Here is a 14,632-nt window from a genome sequence, read left to right as displayed (position 1 = left end):
AATATATAAGACAGTTTCGTTAACCTAAAATCATATTGTGTAATATTCAGTTGGATTCCCCCTCACCCCTTGGTACCACAATTCAATTGCGGAATATTTGCAGTACTTTGCGATATTTGCAGATTTGCAGAATATTTGCGGGATTGCAGATAATTGCAGATTTGTGGATTTGCGGATTTTTAGATTTAAAAATCCGCAATGTTCTGCAATACCGTAAATTGCAATTATTCCGCAATTACATATTTGCGGTACCATCCTTACCGAGTGGTTCATGCAAAAAGATCTAAATGAACATTGATGTAATGCTGAACGTTGGCGGTTGTATAAATCTAAGTACAAAAAAAAAAAATATATTTCCGAAACTCACGTACGTACATTGGTCAGAGTTGTTAAGATTGCCGTATTTCAACTTGATCAGATTTCTTGTGGTTGATTCAATGCATAATTTATTTTTGGGAATCGCACATTGGATCGTGAAAAGGTTGTGGATAGATGGCGGGAAAATAACAAAAACCCATCTTAAATTGATGGAAATAAGAGCAAAAAAGATCCAAGTTCCGGTTGATTTAAGAAGGATACCTTCTAAAATAGCAACCGGAGAAGAATTTTCTGGATATACAGCTGATCAATGGAGGTCGTTTATTATGATTTATGCAATACTGATTATATGGGATCTTTTGGACGAGGCTGATCAGAAAATTTTAGCAAATTTTGTAAGAGCCTGTACTTTGCTTGTTTGTCGAATTGTTAACAAAAGCGCACTGCTCAAAGCTTATTACCGACTGCACCAAGTAGCTCATTTAATTGAGGAAAATTACGGACAGGAGAAAATAACTCCAAATATCCATTTATCTCTCCACATCATTGAATGTTGCCAAGATTATGGACCACTTTATTCGTTCTGGTGTTATTCATTTGAACAAATGAATGGCGTATTAGGTAAAACACGTTGATTGTTGAAAATCAAAATTTCTAATTGGCAAATTGGTAACAGATAAACTTATTGTTTAAATAGGTTCCCTTCCTTATAGTAAACGTACTATTGAATTAGAATTGTTGTGAATCATCGTGCAAAATTCGCGGTTAGACAGCTTAATATCTGCCCAATCGGATAATGCAAAATTGATGAATGCATTACCTTTGGTTCAAACTCGATTAACAACTGGAAGTTTGGCAGCTTATGATGGGTTTGATTTTAATGAACTTTACCATTTTATGCAAAATTTTCATCAAAATATCGATAACACGATTACTACTGGTAGCGAAGAATTTCTGGGAGAGATGCTTACTCCAAGAAATCAAGTATCGTTACCAAATGCCACATATAAACTATTGGTGAAATATTATAATGATATATACGATTGGAATTTTACATCAATTGCTGATTTAGCTTCGAGTGATTTATTGTCAGGAGATTCCAATCAATCAATCATTGTATTGCCAATCATAACCCAGTTTGGTCGTATTTGGATTGCTGCCGAAATTTTTGGGTCAAAAAGTGCATCCCGATATCAAAGAAGTTCATATATTTTGGCCAAATTTATACAGGACGATAAGTCCATAGACATTTACCCTGGTCATGTTCAGTATTATTTCGAGCATACAGTTCAGCTGCCAATCAGTCCTAAGACACATCGGCTCGCTTTTGTCAACTGGTATTTATGGGCACCAAATGAGAAAACAAGGTTTCATTGCAGAATCGGCAATTGGGATGATAAAAGTTGCAATGTTGAATTGTGGAAATATGATTTCCACAAATTATCTAGAGATGCCATCATGCCGATTCATAACATATACAGTTGATTCTTACTTAGCAAATTTACAGTTAGCACACGAAATCCAACTACTTATATGGCAGTTATACCAATTAATAGACAATTTCATTTGTAATAAAACAGAGTTCATTTACGTTTAAAATAAGTTATCTGATAAATAAATTTATAATTTACTAACAATTGGATTACAATTTGTTTTAAATTTATAAATTACTAACAATCGGTCACTATTTGTTTTAAAGAGAGCAATTGGTAAATTAAACTAAACGATAGTTATCAATCGGTAAATTTAAACTAAAAGATAGTTATCAATTAGGTATTAATCTGATTGATACCCGATTGAAGTGTATACCAATTTCTAACTATTGAATAAATCAGGTGACCGATCAAAAAAAAGTTACCAATTGGGTAGGTACCTGATTGATCAGCGTTTTACCTGTGCTTATCAGAATCACTGATAACAGACGCTCATTTAGTAAAGAGAAAATAGTGGCTCTTCTGCTAGATAAAAGAAAGGGAAAGCTTACCATAGAGGAAAGGGCAAAATACTGCGCTAAGAATGGTGATTTTGTAGACATTATCGCTAATCATTGGGTATTGGGTCCAAAAAATAAAGATGAAAATGAAATCATTGCCAGTGCTTTACGTCAGTCAACATTCTATGCAAAGTTAGCATAAGGTGGTATAGAAACTGCAATTATTGATACTTTTGCTAAAGATAAGTAACTTATTCAAGATTCTAATAAAATTCAGAAGAAACGAACTAAGAAACGAATGGCTAATCTGGACAGAATTTCCAAACACTTCTATTTAGCAAATGTGCAAAAGAGAATCTAGAATTTAAATGTTTCTAAAACTTTTACTAGGAAGAATCTCACGAATGTGATTGTGATGTTGAGTATGAGACCTGTGGAAATAAGATCTCTTCAGATTAATTATTATGAACCGGACCCTTCGAACATTCCAGCGTGGTATAAAGAAGGCTATTCTTGGTACTGCACAGGCTATTTAAAGAATAAAGGAGAAAAAAAGGAAAATCCTAAGTCCTAACCTTTTCTTTCTATGGAGAATCCAGAACGTGCTAGAAAATTACTCACCTAGATCCGAGATGTAATTAAGGCTAAAAAGTTATTTGACTCTATCTTTACTGAATGTGAAATACGTAATACTTGGCCATTTAATGAATTTTTAAAGCAAGAACTTTATAAAACTATACCTAAAAAATTAAGAGATTATGGAAGTAAACATGCTTTCAGAATTCATGGTGGTAAGAACCCAACTCCCCAGCATCTTAAACTGCTTTTGAGAATCGCATTAAGGCAAGAATCAGACTATCTTGATGCAGGCGATAATTATGCTATAGGCGATACAGAATCAAAAGACTCTGGTCCCGAATCTGACCATGAATTTGTATCTAAGGCAAGTGATAGTCCAAAACCACAAATACAGGCTTCTTCACCTGCATCCCAGCCCAATCCTCAATGCCAAGCCAAAAGAAAGTCTCAGCAGACTATGGATATTGATTCAATGTTAGCTGAAATTGATGCAATGCTAGCTGAAATTTGGAAATAAATGCCAATTTGAAGCAGTAATCGCATAATTTTACCGAAAGTGCTTTGCTATTTTTTCGATTAAAGATATAATATATAATATGCACTATGTATAGCGCAATCAAGCATTTTTTATTTACTAGAACTATTAGAACAGATTTTACATTTCTTAGCGATAGATAAATCTCTCTATCTCGCTCTATATATTTCCCGATTGTGGTACAGATGCGGTGCTCCTATTTTATGGAGACGCATTGAGCTAAAGTGAAGGAAAGCAGAGGATCGAACTCGATTAGAAAGATTTTTTAAAATAGTACCTGGAGGAGGAAGAAAACCAGTCTATAGCTCAAAATTAACTCATCTTAAAATATTGCACTACTCACTTTCTAATAGAAAAATTAAAGGCATTGTCCATACTTTTCAAAATATAGTTTATTTAGATTTTAGAGGAAATACGGACCGTATTGGTAAAACTCTAAAGCTAATAGTGAAATCATACACAAATTTGAAGTATCTCAATATATCCACTTTACGGCAACTTCAGTCAAAAAATGATATAGGTCTAACTGCAATCGCAGAATCATGCCAGAAACTAGAATATCTAAATATTTCTAACCATACAGAATTTTCTGAAATATCAATTTGTAATATTGTTCGCTTTTGCCCAAGGCTCCAACAACTTGATCTTATCTATTGTAAAATTACTGATATAACTATCAAAGAAATTGCTAGATCATGTCTTAATTTAAAATATCTTAATTTAGAAGGGTGTTATAAAATTAGCAAAGGAGCGTTAAATAAGCTAAATCCAAATACTCACATAGAGAATTTCAAGGAAACTTTAACACCTTCTGATTTCATTGGAGTAGTTAGAAAAGGACCCCAAACAATATATATAAAGGTAGGTTTTGAGTTTGCTTAACCAATATATAAAAATTTTTTCTATGTGAGATTTATTATTGCTTATTTGATAACATAATTTTTAAATAGTCAGATATAATTATGTGTAGCAGAGTATTAAATTATCAATAGTTAGATATATATTTGCGTAGCAGGATAGAATTTTTTAATATATATATATAATATAATATATATTTACATTTTCACATTAAAAAAATCTAATAAAATATGTAAACAAAGTTATAAACATGTTTGTATAAAAAAAATTTACTATTTTTAATACAAAGAATAAGTTAATTGTATACGTAATACAGGAAACATTTTTAGACGTGATAGTGTAACGTGTTTTTGATAAAACAAATATGCGTCCGCATAACATTAAAATCATAAATCATATATGCGTCCGTGTAACATTTAAAAAATATATATTTAAAATGAGAGCAACGGATGGGTGGGAAGGGAAAAATAAGTGTTTTTCTGTTTTTTTATAATTTTACACTATAATTTTTGTAAAAGTTATTTCATTTTTACTTAGAAAATTTTTTAAAAATATTTTTTTTGACAAATTTTACAGTAAATTTTAAAAATAAAAATTCCGCGTATTGGTAGCGTTACAAAAAACATGAATAAATCCATAAATATCTATTCAATCATGATAAAAAATTATATGTAAGTAGATTCGAACCTGCTAAACAACTTTACTTAAGAAGGTTTTGGATGTTTCCTTTGACTAAAGTACCTAAATTACGCTCTGAAGTCACAGAACAGATATACGAAATATTAATAAGAAACATTTATAAGTTGTAATATTACAAAAAAATAATAATAGCTTTATCCATACATTATTTCAAAAATTTTTGTTTTTTTAGTTTTTTTTATATACATATTTTATAAAAAAAAATTATATATAAATATATATATGTCATAAAATAAGTTGCTTAGCAGTGTAAAAAATTTATGGGTTAGATAAAAGTTTGCTTAGCAGACATGAAAAATATTTGCTTATTGACCTTAGTAAATTTTGAATTTTTTATCTGACCTATATATATATTGTTCAGGATCCTGTTAGAAATCATCTTATACAGAACAACATTTCTAGTAGATAGATTTTAGCTCAGGGCCTTCAGAACCTCTTAGATTTAAGTATGCGAGATAATTTGCAGTGGTATTCTGATCCATGGTATGGCTAGATCAATAATAGTCCAAAGTGATGATCATTAATTAGTTTTTGCTGGGCCACATGCATGTGACAAAAAATATAGATTAGCTAACCTGTTCTAAACATGGGCATTAACTAGCACTAGATGGATTTTTGATGAATATTTAGTGCAATTGTTGAGGAGAGACCTTTGGAAATAACGGTAGTTCTTCTCTGGTAAAATAAAACATTTTTACCCCCTTATTGATGAATCTCTGTATTAATATATTTGGAATATCTTTTAAGGGACTATGGAAATTCTCAAACTTTCGAAGATATTCTCTTGTGGTTTTATCAGCCTCTTCCGCCATTTCTTGATTAGTGTAGCCAACAATATTGAGTTCTTCCTGAATTGCTATTATATCCTCTTTTAAATATAAAAGCAGATTATATATTTGCTTATATGATATCCATAGAAGCTTTATAACTCCTAAGTTCCACCTCTAGAATGGGATTGCCTTCGATATTGAGTTCCTCCTGTATTGGTAACATATCTCCCACCAAGTTTAATAACAACTCATATGAATTGGCAAGTGTTATCTCTTCCTTGCTTTGACGCACTGCCTTTTGATTTGCATTGATATTAATACCAAGCTTTTTCTGAATAGCTATTATATTCTTCTTCTTATATAAAAATACTTTATATAATTGATCAAGAGATTTTTTTCATAGGAGATTTATTAGTATTGTTATTTATCATGATTGCTAATAGTAAAGTAATATATTTAATGTGGAAAATTTTACCGAGGTGCCTATGGCTGAGTCCGGAATACTGATCATCAACCCGGGATAGTGATCATCAGCTCGGAAGAATTTGCTAAACTACAGATTGAATGACAGAAAATAGGCCGATCACCAGGCAGGGTTTGTGAGATATATTAATTTTCACATATATATTCGAAAAAACATATTAACCTTTATTCTTTATTTTTTTCCCGAATAAACATGAGACAAATGTGAAAGGAGGTCTAGTTGGAGCACAGAACCAGCTCTAAAAGTAAATAGTGCTGACAAAAGCATATGTTATAAAAGGCTGAGGACTTTGGAATTTTGAGATCGCTGGGTGTAAAACCAACTATATGTCTTGCAAGGTAGATCTACATGTGAAAAAGTATGGAAATTCCGTTTGCATGCGCTTTTATAGAACTCTTGGTGTCAGACGACAATACTAATTATGCCTCATATCTCCTTAACTTTTTCCCAGCAAGATATAAAGCATATAGGAGTATATGGAAGTTCAGCCAACTTTCCCAAAAAATAATTGAAATATGTATATGCCAGAAGTTTTGTATATATACAAGTGAAAATTTCTCACAAAGGGCCTTGTATTTAGGAAAGCAAGATGTCTGATAAGTCCGAGGTTCCCGATAAGCCTGACAAGCTTGACAAGTTTCTCGCTGGTGGAGATATTATTCTCAACTGTCTCATTCCCAGAGAGGGGAGAAATATTTTCAATGTAACGATATCTAATGCTAACAATAATAGAGTCTCTTCTCTTGCGGAGGCAATCAGAATCTGTCATCTAGATCGATTTCAAGATATAGATTCGACCAGCTTGGCTTTATATAAGGTCGCCTTCATATCTGATAGCGTAGTAATCCACAACTTGAGTAACAACGAATACTTCAAAGTAGAGGGTGCTGAAAGAATGGAACCGCAAGACAGAATTTTTACTCACTTCTTCATGCAACCTCAACAAATCTATGGTGGTGAAAAGGGAATCAATGTTATCATGTATCCTTCCACTGAAAGGGTGCCAAAAGTACTAAGCAAAGATAATTAGATTTTTTTATTCACATCATGTAATAGCGATATAGTCACAAATTTTATGTATTTTAGGCCAACTACTGGCAACGTTTTTTATTTCATAAATAAAGTATTATTTTATCGAACGTATATGAGAAACGGGTCACGTGTAATGATGCAGGACTATAAATCTAACATTTTTATCCGAACCAGTCTATATAAAAAACTTCACAGTTAGGGAGGCGCAGTGAATAGGCGATTGTTGCACCTATGATGCAATGTGACCGACCATACGGCAGGCTTGTGAAACAGAATAATTTCTCACATATAGTCTGCCTCAGTATTTTTTTCGCAAATAAAATCTTTTTTATTCTTGTCCGCCAGTTTCCACCAATAATATTTCACAAAAAATACTATATAAGCCGAAAACATGTCTATCACTTTACTATGTCTCGTCAAAGGAAATACACTCGCGAACGCTTTTCCTGTCGATATAGATAAGGACCGGCTTGTTGGCCACCTCAAGGAGGCTATAAAAGAAAAAATAGATGTTCCAGCTAATTTCAAGGCGAAAGACTTGAAACTATGGAAGGTGACAATCCCTGGCGATCAGGACGATCAATTAAGAAATCTAATTTTCCAGGACAGTGACGAGCTGTTGGCAATAAGAAAGATTTCGAAATATTTTCCAGACTCACCTCCCGAAGAACATATCCATGTCATCGTAAAGTTGCCACGTAAGTGTCTGGTACAGTCTGTACAAAGTGCCTTAACGGCTAATTTTTCGTCATTTGCCCTTGTAATATTAACACGCATTCGTTTCCAGTTCTCAGCTTAGAAGAGGCTTTGTCGTGTATTCCACCACCCATAACATATTCTCCGGACTGTACTAAATCGAAGACCACTACAAAGGTTAATGGTGACCCACCGACAAGTGTACAACTATGGGGAGACTTTTTTGAGCTAGTAAATCAATTCCGCTTCGACCAACAACCGATATTCGAGAGGCCACAATTTAACCAAGATATAGAGATAGTCAATGAAGAGGATGTTCGCGTTGCTATATCTATCAACATTTGTTTGATGTTAAATAAGCTTATGGGACCAGATTATAATTTTTCAAAACGTCCACCTACTTCTCCTGGCATACCGGATTTCACCTGTCATCTCGTGGGTTCGTTGATCTTGGTGATTGAGGCAAAAAGAAAGCATGTTTTAGAAGACATGGGTGAACAGACATTTCCCGAGTTTTATAATACGAGTAAGGGCAAGGATGTAATTCAACAAATCTATAATTATATGGGAGGAAACGAACTTAGATACGGTATTCTTACCACCTATGATAATCACTGGTTTCTATGCCGAGAACACACGAAGCTCTGGATCTCAAAAACCCTTCCACTACAATCCGAATCTCCACCAGTTCTCAAGGCATATGCTTATCTAACTCGACAGGCGAAAGAGAATCCCAACTCTCCTAAACCTCAAGTACTAGTGCCGGCTCAAGGGGATAATAATTCACGTACTCTTCGATCAAACTCAAAATCATCATCCAGCTCTTCATTAACTAATCAGGCTTCCAGCACCTTTTCGAATCAACAATCATCTTCTAACGTCCCAGTAAACCAGCAAAAGTTTAGCTTCGCAGACTTCAAGTTTAAGAGCATACTAGGTGAAGGACGAAGTGGAAAGACTCTCCTATGCGAATTTCGTGGAGATATGATTGCTCTGAAGAGTGCAGACTTATCTAAGGCCCCATCGTATGTTCTGGAAGAAATGCAGAAAGAAGTAGAGATGTACAAAGATCTAGCTGATATTCAAGGCAAGTATATCCCCAAGTTGGTCTGTTATGGATATTATGGAGGAGGTATGAGCTTCGTTATCGGCATGACTATTGTCGGCACTTCGTTGAGCGACCAAAAAATAAAGAAACAGCAGAAGACAAGGGCTATTAAGGGATTAGAAGCGATCCACAAGTATGGCATCCTCCACAATGACATTCGGGAGGAAAACATCTTAATTAACGATGACGGTGACGTCTATCTGATTGACTTCGGTATGGCAAGTCGGGAGGACACAAAAAAGAAGAGAAAGCTTTTCGAGGAGGAACAGCTCAAATACTCTAACTTGCTAGATAGATATAATACGTAAGAATTTATTATTTCGCAAATTCCTATTTCTTGCAATCTTGCGAAGCACCTGCGAAGCGCCTTAATGGCTAACGGCTAATTTCTTATAATTAATAATCATGTATTTTACAGACATTTCGTAAAGAAGGAGGGGCGAATTTCCAAGTCACGTAAATGTCAGGTGGTTAGTTAGACTGTAGGATTAGCCATAGCATAGACGTCATGTATCACGGGCAGAGTCCCGAACATTTGTATTTATTTTTCGCATGTATTAATAAAAAATTTTTCTTGGCAAAAGTGCGTGAATTTTTTTCACGCTGTCACATGATTTTTATTTGTGTACTGACAGGATTTCTTGGGTAGTCACGAAATGATAATGTTACTAACTAATTCTCCTAACAATAGTTCATCTAACTTCATTTTGGTTGCAGGAAATCATTGGTGGCTGAGGAAATGGATAGTTCCTTTCCTGAAGAAGTTTATTTCATTTCGCTTCTATAGCACCAATTTTTTTTTCTCTTATTTTATTGATAAAGATTTCGTCCATTGTTGCTTTATTTTTAATTTTACGGTGTATTGTGCAAAAAAAATAAATAAATGCATTTAACTTGTTATATCAGTTATTTGAAATGCTACATGATTACGCTGTTATACTGTATTGAGTTTTATATAATGCATGTGATACTTTATTAATAAAATAAAACTACAAGTCACTTTTTATGTATACATGTGAATATATGTGCATTGTGTAATGTGATAAAGAATGACATTATTCATAAAATATTAACAATGACGAAATCCAACGCGGTAGAAAAAAAAGTCGAAAAAGGTTTTATCTTAAACACGTGTTCTCTTGTTTGGATGTTCAAAGGATTCTATATGTGGACGGTATGGGTAGTAAACAAAATTACTTCGGATCTCATCATCACTAGCTAATTCCGGAAATTCTTTACAGAAATCTTCATGTGACATAAAGGTCCTTCTCTTTCTAGTTTTTTCTATTCTCTCCCCCATATCTTCACTAATTGCTTCGTATCTTGATGCCAATTGACTTGCAGTACTCATATTTGGATTTGAATCTCTAGTCATTACAAACTTGGCACGAGAAGAAAATACAGGTCCGAAGAAAGTATCAAAATTTTCTTGATGAATCAGAATACAATCCTCAGGGATGCATTCTAATTCCTCACTAAACCGCTGAGTGGTAATAAAAATTGTAATGATACGGTATTTGCTCAAAAGATTAGCAAGTTGTGTATATTGCTCTGCCTCATATCGTAACTCATCTCCCTTCTTTTTGCTCGCTGTATTGGCATCGTTCCTCAATTTTCTGGCTTTTTCTTTCATTTTACTAGAAACACCTGCATTTTTCTTATGCTCATCTTTGATTGTTTCCAAATCAAGAGATACTTTTCTCCATCTGCATTGAACAGCAATAAGAATGGGCTCAGGGTTATCTACTAAAAAGAAAACATCTGCAAATGGTGCCGAATAACCATTGATCATAATGTAACCTGGCTTTAACATAGCAGTTTTTCCCGCTTTTGCAGAAAGGTTCAGGCATGGAAATTGATGTTTTAATTCATAGATTTCAACAGGTTCAAAATTGATCAACAGGCCCAGTGTAAAATCGCTACCCTGTGCACCACGAAAGAAATCTCCAAGTTTTAATAATTTTTCTTTTTTCAGCACATCAATCATAGTGATGTGTGATGCTATAAAATCCGCAATAAATATTTCCCAATTATTCCATGACCAATCTGAATCAGGTAAAAATGCTTTATTTAGATTTTCTGTAAAAATTCCAAGGACATCAGCATAAAGATACATAAAGAAGTATGGTATATCAATTAGAACTTTATCTTTTCCTTCCAATTTCCTTAGTATCAAGTGCCTATCACGCTCCAAATGTTCTAATTTTTCAGTAGAGTTACCATCTTGTAACTCATCAGACATATCTGATTCGATTACCATAATATTTCTGTAAATAAGCTCGTATATGAGAATTTTATGGTTTCTAGCATAAGCTTTGATTTTATATGCACTATTAATATCGTTTGCGACATTGGCATAGATTGCATAGATTGTTGATGGGATTGGGATCCTTTTTTCGAGATTTTCAAAAAATTCCTTAATATTTGTAAAATTTTGCCCGAATAATTCTGTAAAAAGGTATTCCAAAGCACGTGGAAGACCACCTGTATCAAGGAGTAATTGATGTATCCAAATTTTTGGCACCCATACACAATCAGAAACATCGTGATTTGTTGCAAATTCCCTCATTATATCAAGGCGTGACTCCAAGGAAAGCAGTGGAAGGTCAAGAGGTTCACAAGAATACATTGAAGGTTCCATTGCTCGTATTGCGTCCTGTGGTGCTGTACCTGATAGTAGAGTCTGTATGAATATGTTTGGAATTTTTCCGGTCATGTGATGCCCAAGAACATACATTAACTGTTTAAATAATTCAGCTCTTTCCTTTCGATCTTTAAAAATAAGCTGAAATTCATCAATTTGGAGAAAAATGAAAAGATGCTGGCCAGGTTGAAGTCTTTTGTGTTCATGGCTGTAGATGTGCGCGAGGACATTATCCAACTTGAAAATATGTTTATATTCATTGGCTTTTGTACTAAACATTGCAAAACTCATCACATATTTTTTTTTGACAAAAAAGTAGTATGCCAACCGCAATCCAAGAATGATTTCCGATGCAATTTTCATATCTCCTTGGATTTCGTATTCATCTAAAGCATAGCCATTAGAGAAATCAAGAAGCATGTAAAGCATGTAAGGCTTTTGGCCTTTTGATATCTTCCATTCTTTGTCGAGACAATTAAACAATTCAACTCCATAACGTGTCTTTCCTAGTGAATTATAGTTTGAATTTGTTAATTAGAAGGCTAAAACCGCTTTATCTGCTGTAAAAACATACAAGAGAATGTATGAAAGTTACCTATGCCAGGTGCCCCACCGCATAAAAGGATTCGATAGTTTGTCTTTGCCGTGGGAGTTTCTTTTTTTATAGCTTCTTTTTTATCTAAGGAATTACAAAAATTCCTGTCAATCACATCAATAGCTTGCTTAAGGTCACGTTGTTTTAGAGCCATGGGCTTGGGCTTATTATTGTCTACATTGTCTACGTTCATTTGTTTATGAATTCCCTCCAAAATCTTTTTCATGGCATCTTCGATCGACGTCACTATGTTTTGTAAACAATAAGAAAGCACAGTGTATTAACAAATAGATACGGTGCAAGTAACCTATATGTATCAATAATGGCGGTCCAGAATACAAAGACTAAGACAACACAGGAAATTTAACTAGAGATACCGTACCTTGTGGAACGCCTTGATGAGAGGGACCTACTTTAACGCGAAAAAAAGAGATCAGACCAAATCAATATTTTGTTACTGCAAAATTTCTTGTTCGAGAGGTAAAACGTTGGGAGACACTTACCAGTGGTGGCGGGCGGTTGTGGCCGGACGATTATTATGTGGATATGTTCATCGACTGGATCTTCAGAGAAGTAAAATTTAATTTCTTTCCTAGAGGACATAACCTTACCCCCAAGTTCTTCAATGTTAATATCAGAAGGAGGCTTGGTATTAAGAATTTTCATTCTTTCGACATCTTCGTCAGAAATACTAACTTGCCATAGGATTAAGTCTTTTGCGTCAATATTGGCGAAACTCATTGGATTTATTTTAGTGATTAATTCCCTGAGTTCCCCAATTTTCTTGTCACTAGGAAGTTTAACCGGGAAAGCAGTTTCAGTGTTATCACCTAGAACGATACAAAATACCAGGATTTCACTATATCTGCAATCGCAAAAATCGAGAGTTAAAAACGAGGGTCAAACAAGTAATTTTTCAGTATAACACAAGTAAAAGACCTTATGGATACAGCGTTAGATCTAGCAGGTAGGGAATTTTCCTCGAAATTAGTTTGTACCCGGAATGGCGAAGGTACTCGAAATAGCGAAGAGTAGCTTGACATTTTGATTATATGTCATATATATATATATTTCCATATATGGCTGTTGACAAATTACTACGAACTGAGTCAGCGATGTGTCAAGGAAATTACGAAAAAAATTTATCAATCAAAAATCAGCCACATGTCACAATGTCACATGAGAGTGCCAATCCTGATCGGCGAAACTAAGACTACGCAATATAAGATATGAATATTTCGTGCATTTACAAGGAAGCGACTCAGAGCTTGCAAAGCCAATATCTATTTTTTTTGTTCAGAACTTTCGAGGACCTTATTAGGCAGAGAACATAAACTTTTGGTGAGTTTTAATATTGCTAATTTATTTCTGACTCCGCACGTATTCTATGCATAATTGACCCTTTTATTCTATCCAGAATATTGACGTTGGGTAAATGAAATCGGATTAGAGTTAATGTTGGGATATTATGTTATCACGGTTTTTTATCTATGCTAACGAACTTTTGAATTATTCCATCTCATATAAAAAATTATCATTGAACATGCAATCCACTGATTCATTGAGAGAATTAAATGCCAAGCTCTTAACTGAGATTGCCGAACTTATGAAAGAGAATGATGAGATTCCTGAACTCAAAGAGAAGTTACTAAGATTTGCTGAGGTTGAGGCTGAGAACACGAAGCTGAAGCAAATTATTGAAGAGAATGCAAGGCGTGATTCTGAGAATGCTGAACTCAAGTCTAGAGTCGGAGAGCTTGAGGCTAGACTTGCATTATTAGAACAGAGTTCAGCAGTGGATGGGATGGCGTTGTCATTTGGTTGGATACAAAACGGTGAAGAAGCGATGCCAGTGGTGATGGTACCAACTGTTGATGTACCCGATTCTGTAATAGACAAACTCAATAATGAAGTAGAACGAGCACCTAGTGACCTTGATGGTAACGATGAGAAAATGGACAATTTCTTGGATGAGGCGTATAAGAAAAGCATTAGCAATGAGATTAGAGAGAGGAGGCTGGAAAAGAAGCAGAGAGATCAAGAGGCACTCGTAATTTCTCAGGATGTGACTAAAATTCCTGAGGTCACGGACATGTTAACTTCAGAGCAAGACAAGCAAAACTTATCACAATCTTATGAGGCTAGTTCTGAAAACATAAGATCAGCATCTTGTATCTTATCAAAGCAACCGCAAGTTAATGCATCCAAATTAGCATGTAATCTTGAAAACCGTGAAGATTCTTCACGATTGAAGTCATGTGACATGGAAGAACTTAAACCTGATCAGCATGATGAAGTAATTGCCAAGTTGGATAAAAATATAATTGTGGAATAGGAGTTAAAGCAACAGTTATCGTCACCTGCGCACACTCTTTCATCAG

The 14,632-nt window shown here is 34.4% G+C and overlaps 5 protein-coding genes across 6 annotated transcripts; 4 read left to right on the top strand and 1 right to left on the bottom strand.

Moving 5' to 3' along the window:
* Positions 1–2,666: 2,666 nt before the first annotated feature.
* On the top strand, positions 2,667–3,347 carry OCT59_029026 (uncharacterized protein; the record flags this gene model as incomplete). The annotated part of the gene is made up of 2 exons (XM_066147738.1): positions 2,667–2,818; positions 3,005–3,347. The coding sequence occupies 2 exons, from the start codon at positions 2,667–2,669 to the stop codon at positions 3,345–3,347; spliced, it is 495 nt and encodes a 164-aa protein (XP_065994420.1).
* A 2,524-nt stretch (positions 3,348–5,871) lies between these two features.
* On the top strand, positions 5,872–6,684 carry OCT59_029025 (uncharacterized protein; the record flags this gene model as incomplete). The annotated part of the gene is made up of 4 exons (XM_066147737.1): positions 5,872–5,952; positions 6,032–6,171; positions 6,519–6,534; positions 6,628–6,684. 4 exons carry the CDS (start codon positions 5,872–5,874, stop codon positions 6,682–6,684), a joined length of 294 nt encoding a protein of 97 aa, XP_065994419.1.
* An 838-nt stretch (positions 6,685–7,522) lies between these two features.
* OCT59_029024 (uncharacterized protein) lies at positions 7,523–9,591 on the top strand. The gene is made up of 3 exons (XM_066147736.1): positions 7,523–7,906; positions 7,996–9,316; positions 9,431–9,591. Exons 1-3 carry the CDS (start codon positions 7,600–7,602, stop codon positions 9,489–9,491), a joined length of 1,689 nt encoding a protein of 562 aa, XP_065994418.1. The 5' UTR covers positions 7,523–7,599; the 3' UTR covers positions 9,492–9,591.
* A 365-nt stretch (positions 9,592–9,956) lies between these two features.
* Positions 9,957–13,373, bottom strand: OCT59_029023 (uncharacterized protein). Of its 2 annotated transcripts, XM_066147734.1 has the most exons (5): positions 13,191–13,365; positions 12,755–13,116; positions 12,634–12,663; positions 12,252–12,497; positions 9,959–12,162 (listed from the first exon to the last, which is right to left on the bottom strand). In XM_066147734.1, the coding sequence occupies exons 1-5, from the start codon at positions 13,292–13,294 to the stop codon at positions 10,136–10,138; spliced, it is 2,769 nt and encodes a 922-aa protein (XP_065994416.1). In that variant the 5' UTR covers positions 13,295–13,365; the 3' UTR covers positions 9,959–10,135. The 2 variants fall into 2 exon arrangements, with proteins under 2 accessions (XP_065994417.1, XP_065994416.1); XM_066147735.1 differs by having other exon boundaries at positions 9,957–12,162; positions 12,755–13,373.
* Positions 13,374–13,794: 421 nt separating this feature from the next.
* OCT59_029022 (uncharacterized protein) lies at positions 13,795–14,586 on the top strand (the record flags this gene model as incomplete). The annotated part of the gene is made up of 1 exon (XM_025332970.2): positions 13,795–14,586. The coding sequence occupies one exon, from the start codon at positions 13,795–13,797 to the stop codon at positions 14,584–14,586; it is 792 nt and encodes a 263-aa protein (XP_025164592.2).
* Positions 14,587–14,632: the final 46 nt, after the last annotated feature.

This window comes from Rhizophagus irregularis, chromosome 8 (assembly GCF_026210795.1).
Source record: "Rhizophagus irregularis chromosome 8, complete sequence".
Taxonomy (NCBI): domain Eukaryota; kingdom Fungi; phylum Glomeromycota; class Glomeromycetes; order Glomerales; family Glomeraceae; genus Rhizophagus; species Rhizophagus irregularis.
This window is presented reverse-complemented; position numbering and strand designations above follow the sequence as displayed.

Bases quoted from the DNA above. Each gene is read 5' to 3' on its own strand.
- OCT59_029024 (XM_066147736.1), top strand. From the start codon at position 7,600: ATGTCTATCACTTTACTATGTCTCGTCAAAGGAAATACACTCGCGAAC. The intron at 7,907-7,995 runs GTAAGTGTCTGG...ATTCGTTTCCAG, and splicing joins TGTCATCGTAAAGTTGCCAC to TTCTCAGCTTAGAAGAGGCT. The intron at 9,317-9,430 runs GTAAGAATTTAT...TGTATTTTACAG, and splicing joins TTGCTAGATAGATATAATAC to ACATTTCGTAAAGAAGGAGG.
- OCT59_029023 (XM_066147734.1), bottom strand. From the start codon at position 13,294: ATGTCAAGCTACTCTTCGCTATTTCGAGTACCTTCGCCATTCCGGGTA. The intron at 12,664-12,754 runs GTAAGTGTCTCC...TTCGCGTTAAAG, and splicing joins ACAACCGCCCGCCACCACTG to TAGGTCCCTCTCATCAAGGC. The intron at 12,163-12,251 runs GTAACTTTCATA...ATAATTCACTAG, and splicing joins CGGTGGGGCACCTGGCATAG to GAAAGACACGTTATGGAGTT.